Source organism: Echinops telfairi, unplaced genomic scaffold, assembly GCF_000313985.2.
Source record: "Echinops telfairi isolate 266 unplaced genomic scaffold, ASM31398v2 ScPeMD7_7412;HRSCAF=8450, whole genome shotgun sequence".
Classification (NCBI taxonomy): Eukaryota; Metazoa; Chordata; class Mammalia; order Afrosoricida; family Tenrecidae; genus Echinops; species Echinops telfairi.
Genome location: NW_022111312.1, coordinates 3,586,240 through 3,602,153, shown reverse-complemented (window position 1 = coordinate 3,602,153; position 15,914 = coordinate 3,586,240). Strand labels below are relative to the sequence as shown.

Below are 15,914 nucleotides of genomic sequence, written 5' to 3'. Positions count from 1 at the left end.
GAGAACTCAAAGGGCGAGGCTCACTGAGCCACTTATCCCTCCACCCTTCAATGAACCCCACATGTGTTTATTGGCCAGGTTGGCACAATAAACTACCTCAGTGGCCTAATACATCCTGCATATCAGATATTTACACGGCGATTCCTAAAAGTAGCTAAATGACAGTGATGAAGTAGCAATGAAAATAATGTATGGTTGGGGTCACCACCACATGAGGAACTGTCTGAAAGGGTCCCGGCATTCGGAAGGTTGAGAACCACTGCTCTAGAGGGTGTCTGGGGCTGTCAATCTTTACAGGAGCAGAGAGCCTCACCTTTCTCCTGAGAAGTGGCTGAGGGTTTGAATCACCCACCCTGAAGTTAGCGCCTTAGGGCTCACCCAATACCGACACCTGAGTCCCTTCCCCACTGTCTCAACCAAACTCACAGCCTTCGAGTGGACCCCAACTCACCGCGACCCTAAAAGAGAGGGTAGAACGGCTCCTGTGGGCTTATGGGAGTAGAACGTCTCATCTTGCTCCTGCAGAGCCATTGGTAGGTTCGAACTGCCTGCCTTGAGGTTAGTAGCCCAACACGTCACCCATACAGAACAGTGGCCCATGTGGCTGCCAGTGTGCTGGGTACCCTTTTTCAACAAGACTTGGCTAGACTGACTGGGAGAGAGGTGATGGGGTAGCCTATGTGGAGTGTAGGTAGCCGGTCAGGGGCTTGAGGGCTTCCTGGAGGAAGGGGAATCTGAGGCCCTAAGGTGTGTGTGTCTTTGTGGATTCTCTTTTGGACCAGACGAGTACCGGGAGCCATAAGCCAGGCTGCAGAATATGACTCTCATCATCCCAGCTAGGTCCTGGGATGACCCTGCCTGGGTTCAAATCCTCGCTCAGCCACCTACCAGCGGGGGCACCTGAGCTCTCTTCCCACTCTGTGGCACCATTTCCCTGCCACGTCAGAAGGGGGTCCTGAGCAGTCTGTGACGTACTGCAGACCCGCTATGTAGTGACTTTCAGGGCTTACCTACTTCATGTCAGTGCCTCTGCCTGCCCAATGGGCCCTGGTGGTGCACTGGGTTCCGCTTTGGGCTGCTAACCTCAAGGTCAACAGTTCAAGCCCACCAGCTGCTTTGAGGGAGAAAGAGGAGGCTGTCTAGTCCCATGAACCCTCAGAAACCCACAGGGACAGTTCTACTCTGTCCTACAGGGCCACTGTGAGTCGGCATGGCCTCAATGGCAGTGAGCCGGTTTATATTTTGTATTCCACACAGGCCAAAGGAGTTTCATGGTGGGACCCGTGGCTCCTCACCCACAGGTGGGTGGGGATTTGAACCCACCACCAGAAAAGATCTGGCAATCCACTTTCATAAAAATGACAGCCTGTGGCACAGTGGTTACCCGTTGAGGTGCTAACTAGTTCGAAACCACCATTCGCTCCGTGGGAGCAAGGCAAGCTTTCTCCTCCCATAAAGAGTTACAGGCTTGCAAACCCACAGGGGCAGTCCTACCCTGCCCTGTAGGCTTGCCGTGAGTCTGTCTGGACTGGGTGGTGGCGAGCTTGTATAGAAAGCCCCACGAGGCAGTTCTACGCGTCACACAGAGTGACTCTGAGTCAGAAAGAGACTCCAGGTCACCTAACAGCAAGGACACCCACCCGGCAGGGATTGACAGCTGGATCAACCTGAGCCATGTGGACCCGGACGCCGAGGTGCAGGGGGAGATCCGTCTGGCGGTGCAGGTGCTGGAAGATGGGAGGGGCCGCTGCCTTCGCTGCCACATGCTCCAGGCCAGGTGAGTCACAAGGGGGAGTGGAGGTCTAAGGAGCAGTGGCCACTCGGCCCCCAGCTCGGCCTGGTCTGTAGAACCTCTGTACTTTAGCAGAGCTTCTGAGTTCAGGACTTGGATCCCTGTCTGAGTGGGAAGCTCCAGGCTCGCCGGTCACTAGTCCCTGGGGTCAGAGTGCAAGTAAAAATCCCTATTGGGCCCCCAGCGACCAGCAACCACAGCCCAGACCATTGAGATGGCCAGACACAGGAGTGTGTGTGTGGGGGGTGGGGGTGGTGTTAGTAATCAAATAGGAAGTGACAAAGACCCCAGGTCATGCTGGCTTTAGCAGAAGAGTGAATTCATTGGCTCAAATGACTGATGTGTGCTTCAGGCATGGCTGGATCCAGGCTCTTGAGCACCCGCCATCAGCACTTTGTCTCCGTCCGGCTTCTGTGTTAGCTTCAGTCTTCGGCAGCCTTTTCCCAGATTGGAGGGGGTGGGGGAAGAGCTGCAAAGATGATCACCCTGTCCCCTTAGCCGCTCCAAAAAGGATTTCGATTTCTCACCCACATCCTAGGACTGTCTTACCCTCGCCATCTGGGGCACACATACGCTTCTCTGAATGGGCTCATCCTGATTCTGATTGGTCACCAATCCATTCCTAGAGGGGAGGGTGGGGGATCAGCCCACCTACTTCAGGTAGATAGGGAGTGGTGGGAGGGACACAGACTGCCCCGAAGACACACTGGGAGAGGGAAGGATGCAGAGCCAGGGTGCAACCACGCCCACAGATGCCCCTCCAGGGGCCCCAGTTTATGTGACGTCCATCATTCTCCTCCTCAACCCACCCATGATTGTACGCAGCGGTGAGATTCAAATGACTTAACGGGGTTGCTGCCCCAGTGACCGTTTTCAATATTAAAAACAAACCAAACCCCATATACCGCGAGGTCGTCCATTATCTCCACATGCTATCCGCGTGCCGCTGCCGCTCAGAGGAGTGTGAAGACCAGAGAAAGGGCTGTGAGCTTGAGACTTCCACACGGGGCCACTGGACGGCTGCCCGTCTGCTAGGGAACGCCAACGATAAGTGACCTTTTCACAACCGGTTCACCAGACTCGACCCAAACAAAATAAACAACCGAGCTACTGGGCCTGCGGAACCGGTGCCAACGGGTTGGATCCCACCCCTGAATTCACCCCTTCCTTTTCCCATCCAGGCCTTCTGCCCTGTTTTGCCACCTCAGTCCCCCGCTGCTCCCCTCCACCCAGCGAGTACAGTGCTGAGTCCAGGAGAAATCAGAAAGGATCCCTGGGAAGGTGGCGGTTCGTCCACTCCCAGCGTGATTCCCAACAGAGCAGGTGGGGCGTGTGTCTGAGGTCAGCGGATGGCTGCGGACAGTGTCTCTCCGTCCCGCATACGGGTGCCTCTGTCTTGGCCGTCCAGAGATGGACGGACATGCTCACACATTGTGGTCAACGGAGGGACCGGATGAGGATGTCCTGCAGCTAAATCATCCATGCTCATCACGACGGGTCTGGAGAGCCGACTGGTGGGGGAACTCTCACGGTGATGAGCTATCAATAAGTCTTCATGTACGTTCTCATGACTGAGAACAGTCCCTCCAATACCCCCCCCCCCAAAAAAACAGAAGTGTCACAGAGGAGCTCCTCTATAAGATGAATCATTTATGTGCCTAGCTACTGCACCATGCTTAACGGCGATCTGCAGATAAAAGCAATCAGGGTCCACAGCCAGCCCACCATACATGCAGCAGCCCTCTCGGGAGGACTCATGGGTGGGGTTCAAGGTCAACCAGCACTAGGTCAAGACCATGACTCATGTCATTGCTTGTCTATCATGTTATTCATTTATGGTATCACCCCTCGATGTTGGAACATGTTACCTGTATGACGTGCAGGTCATATGAAAGTTCTCTAAGCCCCATTACTGTATAGACTCGAGTATAAGTCGAGTTTCCCAGCACATTTTTAATGCAGTTTCTGTGATAAAATTAGGTGCCTCGGCTAATAGTTGGGTCAGCTTATACTCGAGTATATACAGTATATATACCACTGGAAAATACATTCTCTGACATGGGATGGGGCGCCCCTGTGCCCCACTGTCAGTCTGTCTTTAATATTTTCCACAATCGCAAAGTTGCTCCTGAGGACCCGTTCGAGTGTTGAGGAGCCCCTCACCCTGACAAAACACAATGTAACGACAGAGGTGAGGATGGTGTTCTGTTGAGCGCCGTCCCTCTGTGAGTCAGCACTGGCTGGAGAACAGCTACAGTCGCCGTAGGGAGCCTTCGAAATTATTCCAGTCCAAACAGCGGCCTCCCGGGGGACCTACTGGGCCAGTCAAAGTCACCCCAGAGAGGCCAGAGGTGATGGCGACTGGTTTGGGAGACTCCGCACTGAGTCCTCCGAGGTGGTGAGGAGCTGAGTGAGAGGCCCCCTCTTTCTCTTTCTTCTATGAGCAAGCGCTTGCTTCCTAGGGAAGCAGTGCTCCGCCCACCTTGCAGCCCTGACCTTGCCCCTTCTCAATTCTTTTTGACCCTCACACTCAAGAGTACAGGGGAAAGGAACACGACAAGGTATCCCTCTGGGATGCCCAAAGTGCCGTTTCAACATGGTGGCTGTGGAAGATGCAGCATCCTTTGGGGGAAGGACCAGAGAGACAAATGGTGCCTTCAGCAGCGTGTGTGTGGACTGAGATGGGGGCTACGCAGAGAAACAGTAGTTTTAGCTTCTCATGTTGCCTCTTTTTTCCTTCATAAAGATTCCTGGGATTTGCAGCAATCCTTTTTTGACAGCTCCTTGCATTTTTGGCTTGCTGTAGGATCTTTTTTTTAAATTAAAAAAAAATTTTTTTTTTTACTGTAGGATCTTAAAGCCCTCCCTTGACCTCTCTGTGTCTCTCTCACCACCTCCAGATTTCTGATCTGCATCAGGGCTCCCTGGTGTCTGGAGGTGGGAGCGCCAGGGAGGCAGGGGACAAGTGAAGGGGCTCAGCATGGACAGGGGCTCCCTGTCTGCTCTGTGCCCACCCACGGCCCCCTCCCCAGTCATGAGGCTGTGCAGAATCCTTGCAAGCAGGAGAGGGACTGATGACTGTCGCTTAGCAACCGGGCCAGCTCCTAGGAAACAGAAGAAGGCTCAGGATGCTGAACCAGGGTGGGAGAGGAGCAGGAGGAAGCAAGCCACCCAGGGAAGTGGGTGTCCCTGGATTTGGGTGGTCCTGGGGACCAGAATCAGGGGCTCTCTTTCTTAGACTTTTTATTGGGCCCCAGGCAGGTGTAGGGAGGTGTTTGCTGAGGGAATGAGCATTCACCATCTGTCCTTTACCCACCTCATCTCATTCAACCTGTGGCATTTCGAACTTGCTCTGTCCTTCCTCCCGTTTTCCATATGGGGAAAACCAAGGCTCAGAGAGGCCAAGGAACTATGCGGTCTCCTGTCTGGGAATTCCAGGGGATCTGGGACTCTCCTGCTCCCCAGCTTCACCTTCATCTTGGGCCTCCGCTTCCTCCCTTGGAGAACAGGGAACTATCTATTGCCTCCTCGGGTGGAAGGTGTTGGGTCTTGGCAGGCATGGTGGCGATGGACCAGGGTGTGGCCTTGGAAAACCAGTGGCATTTAAATCCTTTACCTGAAGTGCCCCCACCCCCACCAACTTGGTATGGTCCCTGAGGCCCCCTGGCTCTCCTCACCCCTTCCCCTATCTTTCCCCAGGGACCTGGCCCCCAGGGACATCTCTGGCACCTCGGACCCCTTTGCTCGTGTGTTTTGGGGCTGCCAGAGCTTGGAGACTACGGTGAGTGGGGCGGGGAAGGGGAGGCGAGTGGGGAGGTAGGGTGTAGTGGGGTGGGAGGGCACCAGCTCTCTCCCTCACAGACCACCCTCCCCTCCTCAGACCATCAAGAAGACCCGCTTCCCGCACTGGGATGAGGTGCTGGAGCTGCGAGAGCCACCAGGACCCCCATCCCCTCTTCGGGTGGAGCTCTGGGACTGGGACATGGTGGGCAAAAATGACTTCCTGGGAATGGTGAGCACTCTCTCCCTGACACCCTCTGTGGCTCCCTTGTACCTCCAAGGGACAGGAAGGGGGAGACCACTAAGCCTTCTCGGAGCTGGCAGATGTGAAAGCTGCCTTCTCAGGTTCTCCAGGAGTCCCCGGGTCAGCCAGGCCGGGGCGATGGAGTTTGAGCGCCTATTGTGTAGATAAGACTGACTCTCTCAAAGCACCTGAGGTTGCAGCTGGTCGAACCCAGAGTCACCCTCAGGGGACAGAACAGCCAGGATGACCGTATGCCTGCCCTAGGCCTCTCCAATACAACCCCCTTATCTAACCCCTCATGACCACGGAGCTGGGACAGCTGCAAGCCCCTTTTACAGGCAGGGAAACTGAGGGGCAGGCGAGGTCAAGGCACGCGTCTGACAGAGGCCTGAGCTTGGATGTGAATTCGAGTGTCTCTGGTACCAGAACGGAAGCTCTGGGGCTCAAGTAAGACCTTGCTCTGTGAGCGTCAACCTTCCCATCTGTAAAGTGGACATGACTGGCCCTGCCTCACATGCTCAGGGCTTTAACATTTTTAATTTTTCAAAGGAGGCAACGTGAGAGCAAAGTAATGAGAAAGACTTAGTCCTGCATTGCTGATGGGATTGTAGGAAAGGTGCTGCTTTGGGGGAAATGGCCTGGCGGGCCCTTAAAGGTTACATATGGACTCACCTCCAGAGCCAGCCCAAGAGAGATGAATACACGGCTTGACCCCAAAGGTTGTACTTGCATGGCCATAGCCGAGTGTGTTTATAGTAGGCGCCCCAGGTCCCAAGTGGAAACAGTCGAAATGTCCACCAGCGAATGAATGGCTACACAGAAGGGTTGTCTCTTGACAATGGCCCCTGTTGCTGGGCTTTTGTGGAGTGGGTCGTGCACAGCCAGGGTGGCTGCCCAGCTCTGTGGCCTTATGGGGCGCCACTGGCTTCTGTTCTGCAAATAGGTGCATTGTGAAGCATGCAAATTCCGGCTCAGTAACACTGTTATTTAAAGGAGGAAGGGGGCGGGGCCAGGGACTTTCCACACTGCCTTAAGTCGCTCCCCCGATGTCATTTGTGTCCCTGGATGGAACTGAAAGAAGGCAGCCAGGAGACACACACTCACGGCCATCGAGTCCATATTCCGAGTCACAGGGACCATATAGGACCGAGTAGAACTGCCCCTGGGGGTTTCAGAGACTAAATCTTTCTGGGAGCTTAGAGCCCCATCTTTCTCCTGCGGAGTGGCTGGTGGTTTTGAACTGCTGGCCTTGTGGGTTAGCAGGTCCAAGTGTCAGCCACTGTGCCACCAGGACTCCGAGGACAGACACCTGTTTGAGTCCTGGCTCTGCTCAGCAACTGTGTGACCTTCAGCCAGTGTCTCTGCCTCTCTGAGCCTCAGTGCCTGAGCAGGAGGAAGGAGCCTGGGGTGGGGCAAGGTCTGAGCACGCGCGCTGGGTCCTTGGGGCCTGTTGGGGAGCTGGAGGGGGCCCTGGCAGGCCATCTGCTCCCCCTTGGGGGAGATGTCTGAGCTCTCTGAGCAGGTTGGGTGGGGAGGGGGTTGGCGGGCAGGGCAGGGCTTGGCTGAGGGCCCATGGTTCCCCACAGGTGGAGTTCTCCCCCCAGGTCCTGCAGCAGAACCCACCCAATGGCTGGTTCCGCCTCCTGCCCTTTCCCAGAGCAGAGGAGGATGCTGGGTAAGTGGGTGGGTGGGAGGGTAGGGTCCTGGGGAAGGAGCCAGGCTGGGACCATGTTGGGAACTGTCGTTAGCCAGCCCCCACCAGACAACCACGTCACTGCCTGCACACACACACACACACACACACACACACACACACACACACATGTTCATTCAGCAAACATGAATGGAATGCCCTTTAACATGTGCTTCCATAGAAGCTCGCCTTACAGACACTCATTGATCACACAGGAACAGGGTCTTTCCTGTGGTCGGGACTCTGGCTTCTCCCACACCTGTCTACACCTGCCCAACTCTGCACACACGGACCATCCCTGCACACACTCTACCTTACACCCACACCACCCATCTCTGCACACACTGCAGATGCAGGCCACACCAGCGTACATCATTCACTCTGCATTTGTCTCTGCCTGCTCACACCTGCCAATATCTGCTCACCTGCCAATGCCTGCTCACACCTGCCAATGCCTGCTCACACCTGCCCATGCCTGTTCACACCTGCCAATGCCTGCTCACACCTGCCAAGGCCTGATCACCTGCCAATGCCTGCTCACATCTGCCAATGTCTGTTCACACTGTCAATACCTGCTCATCTGCCAATGCCTGATCACACCTGCCAATACCTGTTCACACATGTCAACGTCTGCACACACCTGCCAACACCTGTTCACACTACCAACGCCTGTTCACACTGCCAATTTGTGATCACACCTGCCAAAGCCTGCTCACACCTGATTTTCTGACCACATCTGCTCAGGCCTGTTCTATCTGGCAAACAGCCATGCACATATCTTCACCTGAGTCCACACCTGGCCACTGACCTTACACTCCTTCTCCTGTGGCCTGGCCCGGGCAGGGGGAGCCTGGGGGCACTGAGACTGAAGGTGCGCTTGACTGAGGACCGGGTGCTGCCCTCCCTGCACTACCAGCCGTTTACTGACCTGCTCATGGAGTCCGCGCTGGACCCGACAGAGGTGGGTGCTCCAGGCCCGAGGTGCCGCAGGGTTCTGTGGGTGTCCGGGTCCTGGCCTCTCCCATCTGGATCCCAGGCCACTTGCCCCACTTCCTACTCCCGCCCAGGAGGACACTGCTAGCCCCCTGGCTGTGCTGGAGGAGTTGACCTCAGGGGACTGCCGCCAGGACCTGGCCACCAAGCTGGTGAAGCTTTTCCTGGGCCGGGGCCTGGCCGGGCCTTTCCTGGACTATCTCACCCGGCGCGAGGTGGCTCGGACCAGTGAGTTGCTACTGAGTCCTCAGCCCCCTCCCAGGGATGGGCCTACAGAGGGTCCCTGGGGGAGAGGGTCGGGCTCCCCACTCCATGTACCCCCAGCCAGCCTGGGAGCCAGCACAGCCCTGGGCTCAGACCCCGGGATCCTTACTCAAGAACTCATGTGGCCCCAGGCACCTCACTTATCCATTCTGGGCTGCTGCCTGTGAACGGGGCTAAGGTGTGGGTCTCCCTGATTCCTGGGCCCCCAACTTGGGTGGGTGGGGTGAGCTGGGTCTAGCCCCCCATATCCCAGCAGCGCTTCCCACTGTCCTCTCAGCCAATCCCAACACTCTCTTCCGTTCTAACTCGCTGGCCTCTAAGTCCATGGAGCAGTTTATGAAGGTGAGCAGACCGTCATTTCTGGAGGGGCCCCCTTCCTGGTGCTTAGCGGGACACCGCGCTTGACCAACCTCGGGCCCCTGGGTGGTTGGGCTGGGCTGTGTGGTGGCTCGGGACTGGCCTGGCCCTCAGCTGCACCTCCTGCAGTCACCAGGCCCAGCGTCTCTGAGCCGTGCCCGGCCTGATGCCCCCCAGCCTTGCCTCATGAGCTCGGCGCGGGGGACTGTGTGTGCTCCCACCCTAGTTCTTGGGCATGCTGAGCCTGGCTTTGAACTGCTCCCTGCGCGACCCTGACCTGCCCCCAGCTGGTGGGCCTTGTCTTCAGCCCTGCCCTGTGTGCTGCCCGCCCCCAGCTCGTGGGCATGCCCTACCTGCACGAGGTCCTGAAGCCAACGGTCAGTCGTGTCTTTGAGGAGAAGAAATACATGGAGCTGGACCCATGTAAGATGGAGCTGGGTCGCACACGGTGAGCAGAGCTCAAGATGGGGCCCTGACCCCCACCCCCAGCCCAGTGGGCCCACCGGGAGCCTTTCCAGAAGGGCTCAGCTCCCACCCCACGCTAGGGCACAGCGGCTCCGGAGCTGCACAGCCAGCCTCAGAGCCCTCATAGGGAGCATGCAAAGCCTTGGGCTGTGTAGTATAGAGGTTAAGGGCGGAACTCTGGAATCCATCTCCCCGGGTTCAAATCCCAGCCCTGCCCCACAGGCTCCAGGCCTGCTATTTCATCTGAAACAGGCCCGTGAGCAGCTGTGAGAAACACAGAAGCTTCTACCGATGTGCCCAGCCCAGCCCACGGAGAGAGCCCCAGAAGGATAGCCTTTATTGTGCTGCTGGGGATGGGTTTATGAATTTGTGATTGTTGCAGTCCCGCGTTCAAACCTCTACTCTGCCGCTTCACTTGGCATCGGCTCCCCTCTAAACCTCGGTTTTCTTCAGCTGTTCAGATGGGACCGATCAGGCTATGCCGTCTCATAATCCCTCCGGTAGCCTTCCATATCAAAGACTCCCGACCCATGGATTTGCAGAAGGCAGCTCATGCAGGGCTTAGTGAGCTGAACCCAGGCTTTGCTCCTCTGGTGTGTGTGTGGGGGGGGGGGGGGGGAGACAGAGACAGACAGAGAGACAGAGAGACTGAATCTGCGTCTGAAAACGGGAGCCACATAATGTTGGATGACAATGTCTCTTCCATGAAGTCGATGTGGACTCAGAGTGACTCCGAAGCCCAGGGTAGGGCAGCCCCTGCCTTGGGGCTTCTAAGGCTGTAACGCTAAGGCTGTAATGCATACGGGAGCAGAAAGCTTAATTTCCAGACCTGGCTACCAATAGGAAGAAAAGGGCCAGTCTGTCCTCTGGTGTACAAAAGAATGTGCAAGGCCCTCTCCTGTGCCAGGCCCAGGGCTGAGCACTGAGGATGCCACAGAGCACAACTGGGCACAGTCTAAAGGGAGGACGGGTGGAGAAGAGCCTGGGAGTGGCTCAAAGGAACCCAGACAGGGAAGAGATGGGAGGAGCCAGGGGGCCAGGGAGTGAGCGGAGATCCTTCTGATAGACTCCCGGAGAAGGGGATATGTGAGCAAGGAGGTGAGGGGCGGTGTCATGGGGAGACTTGGTGTGAGAGACCATGGGAAACAGCAAGTGCAAAGGCCCTGAGGCCAGAGGTTTGCCAGGTGCACCCTGGAAAGGCAATGAAGCGGGGTCTGTGGCCGGGAGCAGCCTCCTTGAGGAGGGGACGCTGCAGCTGAGTGCATGGTCAAGAGTGTTCTGGGCAGGAGGAAGAGCAGGTGCAAAGGCCAGGCTGTGGTGGATGAGAGCCCGGCAGGCGTGTCTGGGGGCAGGGCACCGAGCCCAAGGCTCCGAGGAGGCTCAGGTGCTCCGCTTGCTCCTCCAGGCGGATCTCCTTCAAGGGCACCCTCTCGGAGGAGCACGTGCGGGAGACCAGCCTGGGGCTGCTGACTGGCTACCTGGGGCCCATCGTGGACGCAATTGTGGGCTCCGTGGGGCGCTGCCCACTCACCATGCGCCTGGCTTTCAGGAAGCTGGGCCAGCGCGTGCAGGAACGTTTCCCCCAGGTGGAACACGAGGTGGGCACGGAGGTGGGCAAAGGGGAGACTGAGGCTGGGGAGGGACAGTGGCTGGTCTGGGGCCACCCAGAGAGGTAGGGGCGGGATCCGGGAACAGCACCAACAACACTGTCAGCTAACACACGGCCCGCCCTTGTTCTGAGCCCAAATCTCCTCCAGCTCTTTCCCCCTCTGTCCTTTCTCCCTCATCCTCTCCTTCTGCCTCCCCACCCCCACCCAGTGCAGGAGGATGCTCTGCGCCCAGCTCCAAGCTGGGAGGTGGCTTCTTTACACCCCACTTGGCCCCGCTGTCATCTTGAGATGCCAGCAGAGGTGTTAAATGGGCCAGGGCTGTGGCCAGGAGGAGAAAGGCAAGGAAGTAGCTCCCTTGTGGAAAGCCAGGCTCAGTGCTCAAGGTGGGCCCTGGCCATGGGCAGGGAGCAGGGACACCCTCAAGCCCACAAGGATGGGTAAAGTCCGAGGGGGCCCTCTTGGCTGCTCTGACACCTGGCGCTCACCCTGGAGAAAGGGGTGAAGCTGGCTGGGGAGCAGGTGGTGGCGTGTGTGTGTGTGTGTGTGTGTGTGTGTGTGTGTGTTGCAGGTCAGGGTTGAAGGAGAGCCCTGGGGAGGGGGAAACGGAGGGGCAGGACAGAGACCCTCCATTCGGGCCGCTCACTCCTAGCTAAAGCTTGCTGTGAAGCCGATGTGCCCCCGGAAGCTGGCACACACCCAGGAGAGCGTATTGTCTCATGTGTGAATACAACCCCCCAAAAAAGCCCAGGAGCACATATTTTGGGGCTAAATATAGCTGGAGAGTGTGAGAGGTGGGTGGGTGGAGAGCCGGCGTAGGGTGGGGGAAGCCAGATGCACCCAGGTTCTGGGCACACCCTCTTCCGGATTGGAGGGGGACCCACCTCACACAATGTGTCAGGAGCAGCCTGTGGATGCGTTCTGGGCCCACTACCAGGCCTCAGTTCCCTCAGCTGTAAGGGGCCCTGCAGCGTGAGCCCAGGGTGGACTGTGATCCCGCCCGTGTGCATAGCTGCTGGCCCTGCTCAGGAGCTGGTGTGGAAGGGCAGGCAAGGGTGGTGAATGCCTGCCTGGGTTCTCATTCTGCCTCTGCTATTTATAGCCCTGGGGTACATGGCCTGCCTGCTCTGGGCTCAGTCCTCTCGTCTGTAAAACGGGCACGATAACCCCTCGGAGGCACAGACAGATGTATGGAGACATACCCAGTCTGTCGCTGTTCTTGAATCCCAGCGATCTGCGTTCCGATCCTGCCTCCTCTACTCCTCAGCGGTGTGGTCCTGGGCAAGTCGCTGGGCATCTCTGAGCTTCTGCCTCCCCATCTGTGAAATGGGAATGAGGGTGGAGGCTCTGTCATGAACCTGTGGCCTTTAGGCACTGGGGGAAGCTTGACCTAAGTCAGATGGTGCAAGCATGGTCTCATGACTCTGTTTTCCCTGGTGGAGAAACGGAGGCCTGGAGAGGAAAAGAGACTTCCAAGTGGACACCACTGGCCCTTAGCTGACCAGGAGGGTCCCTCTTTCCCTTTGCCCCTGGCTGCCTCTGGCCCCCCCCACCCCCAGAAATGGGCATGGGGCCCCCTCTCACGCGCAGGTGCTGCTGTTCCCGGCAGGACGTGAAGTACCTGGCCATCAGTGGCTTCCTCTTCCTGCGGTTCTTTGCACCTGCCATCCTCACTCCAAAGCTCTTTGACCTCCGGGACCAGCACGCAGACCCCCAGACCAGCCGCTCGCTGCTCCTGCTCGCCAAGGTGTCTGCCCTGTCCCCGAAGCTCTCAGCCAATGGGGGACAGCATGGTGGGAACAAGGCTGGGAGACCAGACCCTCAGAAGACCCACCGGAGGCCCAGAGAAGCCCATGTGTGAGGCCCCAACCACTATTAGCACTCTGAGTTATGAAGGCAGTCTTGACCCTCTCCAATGTCTTCTAAAACTGAGATACCCCCCCTCCTCCCCACTTTCTCAAAAGGAAAATGGAAGGCAGGCTAGCAGTCATTGACACTTTAGTGTGAATTAGCCCTTCCTTTGCAAAGCAGCCAAGTCTGGAGGTTTGACTGGGTTCTAGAGTATGCATGATAGGATTGGGCAGTCTTGGGTGGGGAGATGGGGTGGGCAGGGTAAGGGGGTCTTCTTTGTTGAGCCCTGCTTTGGGACTCAGGAGTCCGGGATCCACAGACCACCCCCACCCCAACCCTGGGACCGTGACTTGGTGTCCTCTGCCCCTCTGCTGCAGGCTGTGCAGAGCATCGGGAACCTGGGCCAGCAGCTGGGCCAGGGCAAGGAGCTGTGGATGGCGCCCCTCCATCCCTTCCTGCTGCAGAGCATCTCCCGAGTGAGGGACTTCCTGGACCGGTTGGTGGATGTGGAAGGGGAGGAAGGTGAGTATCTGGGCCCTGCCTCACCTGGCTGTCTACCTCCTGGGCCCTCGGGCCTCCCTCCCCTCCCTAGCCCTGAGAACAATCTGGCCCCAGGACCATTTCCTAGGCCAGGTCCTGGAGACCGGCTTGCCTCAGGACCCCCACCCTCCAGCTAATTAGGGGAAGTGGGTGGGCCTGTGGCACTGGGTGCATTCAATCATCAGGTAGCCTGGCGGGCTGGTGACTAAGCACCTGGCTGTAAACCACAAGTTTGCAGTTCAAATCCGCCCGTAGCTCTAAGGGAGACAAGACGGGGCGACCAGCTTTTCTAAAAACCACAGCCTTGGAAACCCTAGGTAGCTTTGGGCCGGCTATGAGTCGGAATGGCCTTGAGGGAGCACAAGAGCCGCATCCTGGGGTGCAGGGGAAGCAACAGTGAGAGAGAGAGGAAGGGGTCGGGGCTCAGGCAGCTTCACTCTGGGGCGCCACAGGCTGTGAAAGCAATGAACCAGCGAAGCGGATGTCCTGAGGACACTGAGTCCCGGTCCCAGGGTGGGGATGGGGTGGGGGGGGGACACAGGTGGAGATTCTGACAGGTGGAATAGGAGGGCTCTTAAGGAGGTGACATCAGGGTGAAGACCTGCAGGAAGACAGGGACGAGTCATGGTGATCCCGGGAGAGAGTTTTCCAGGCAGAGGGAATAGCAAGTGCAAAGGCCCTGGGGTCCAGGGAGAAGGCTGGAGACCGAGGGGTAGGAGCCCAGACCCCGTGGGGTTGGAGGCCACTCTGAGGATGTGGAGGGGCCCTGGTGGCGTCATGGTTATGCATTGGGCTGCTAACCACAAGGTCGGCAGTTTGAAACCAGCAGCAGCTCTGCGGGAGACAGATGGAAGCTTTCTACCCCTGTGTAGAGCTCCAGTGTCGGAAATCCACGGGGCTAGTTCTACCCTGTCCTATAGGATTGATAAGCATCGGAGTCAAGTCCAGCTCAATGGCTGTGGGTTTTGTTTGAGAATATAAGGATTGGGTCTTTTACTAACTGTGTGGAAGGGACCCAGGAAGGGATCCAGGGAGGGGTTAGGTCCATATCGCCCTGTGGGACCCCAACTATGACAGAGTTCAGTTCAAGTCAGAGAGGAGCAGCCTGTGGGGCCCTGGTTGTGGCCCTGGGGCCGGTCCCATTGGATATGGTTCCCTCTGCTGACCCGTGGCAGAATCCCAGGCCCTAGGAGGAAGTGGAGGGCCCAGGGCACCACGCCCATCCCTTTCAGGGGATCCAGAACCCAGCTGGTCCTTGGAGCCCTGGGCCAGCTGGTGGGGCAGGTGGAGCTCCCCCAGGGAGGGCTGACTGTCCCCTTCTCTATTTGGCAGCGGCTGGGGGCCCAGCCCGGGTCCTGGTCCCGCCCTCTGTGACTGTCCGAGAAGGCTACCTGTTGAAGCGCAAGGAGGAGTCTGCCAGCCTGGCCACACGCTTCACCTTCAAGAAGCGCTACTTCCGGCTCAGCGGGGAGACCCTGTCCTACTCCAAGACCCCAGAGTTGCAGGTGGGGCCCAGCCCCTGGTGGAGAGGTGCTTAGCAGTGGCACCCCTGCCCCCACCCTGAGCTCCTCTTGGGACCCATCACAACTCAGAGACACCCCCCTCAAGTCTCAGGCCAGGCTCTGATCACAGCTTGGGGCAAAAGTGGACACAAGATGGCCAGGCACCCCCATAATCATGCTCCCCCATCTCACTCTGATCCCAGAGCACAAGTGGGCACAGGATGGGCCAGGCATGGCCCATAATCATGTTCTGCCATTGCCACCACCCATACACGTCGTTCCCCCAGATCTATGCCCACCCACCGTATAGATTCAGGATATCAATGGGCTCTTATGGTAGCCGGTACCCAGCCGTGCAGACATATACCCCCAAGCCTGCATCCATGAGACAGTGATTCAGCAAAATCACGCCCTATGGTCACCCCCTGGTGGCAAGGGGCCCTGGCAGCTTAGTGGTTACATGTTGAGCTGCTAACTGCAAGGTCAGCAGTTCGAGACCACCACCTGCTCTACAGGAAAAAGGGCTTTCTACTCCTGTAAAGTGCCACAGCCTCAGTCTCAGAAGCCCACAGGGGCGGTTCTGCCCTGTCCTATTGGGTCGCTAGGAGCCGGCATCGACTCCACGGCAGTCAATTTGTTGAGGGTTTGGGTGGCCAAGGTCAGGACAGATTCCCCAAGGACAAAGGTCCAGGAGCTGAACCAGCAACCCAGATGGGTTGCACACCACGGTCATGGGCTGGGATACTGAGTGGATGTTGGAACCACTCTGCTACTGCAGCGGAGTAAGGCCAGGGCCAACGGCTTAGGAGATCGGATGCAGGCAGTC

The 15,914-nt window shown here is 57.7% G+C and overlaps 1 protein-coding gene across 1 annotated transcript in view; it reads left to right on the top strand.

Moving 5' to 3' along the window:
• RASAL1 (RAS protein activator like 1) overlaps positions 1 to 15,914 on the top strand; it is a gene marked incomplete at its 5' end in the record, with an annotated part of 26,197 nt that overhangs the window by 5,950 nt on the left and 4,333 nt on the right. The window contains 12 exons of the mRNA XM_004709664.2: positions 1,648 to 1,777; positions 5,492 to 5,573; positions 5,673 to 5,804; positions 7,403 to 7,491; positions 8,353 to 8,470; positions 8,577 to 8,730; positions 9,044 to 9,108; positions 9,459 to 9,571; positions 10,994 to 11,186; positions 12,805 to 12,942; positions 13,424 to 13,568; positions 14,919 to 15,101. Of these exons, the coding sequence (XP_004709721.2) occupies positions 1,648 to 1,777; positions 5,492 to 5,573; positions 5,673 to 5,804; positions 7,403 to 7,491; positions 8,353 to 8,470; positions 8,577 to 8,730; positions 9,044 to 9,108; positions 9,459 to 9,571; positions 10,994 to 11,186; positions 12,805 to 12,942; positions 13,424 to 13,568; positions 14,919 to 15,101 (1,542 nt within the window). The remainder of the gene's footprint in view (positions 1 to 1,647; positions 1,778 to 5,491; positions 5,574 to 5,672; positions 5,805 to 7,402; positions 7,492 to 8,352; positions 8,471 to 8,576; positions 8,731 to 9,043; positions 9,109 to 9,458; positions 9,572 to 10,993; positions 11,187 to 12,804; positions 12,943 to 13,423; positions 13,569 to 14,918; positions 15,102 to 15,914) is intronic.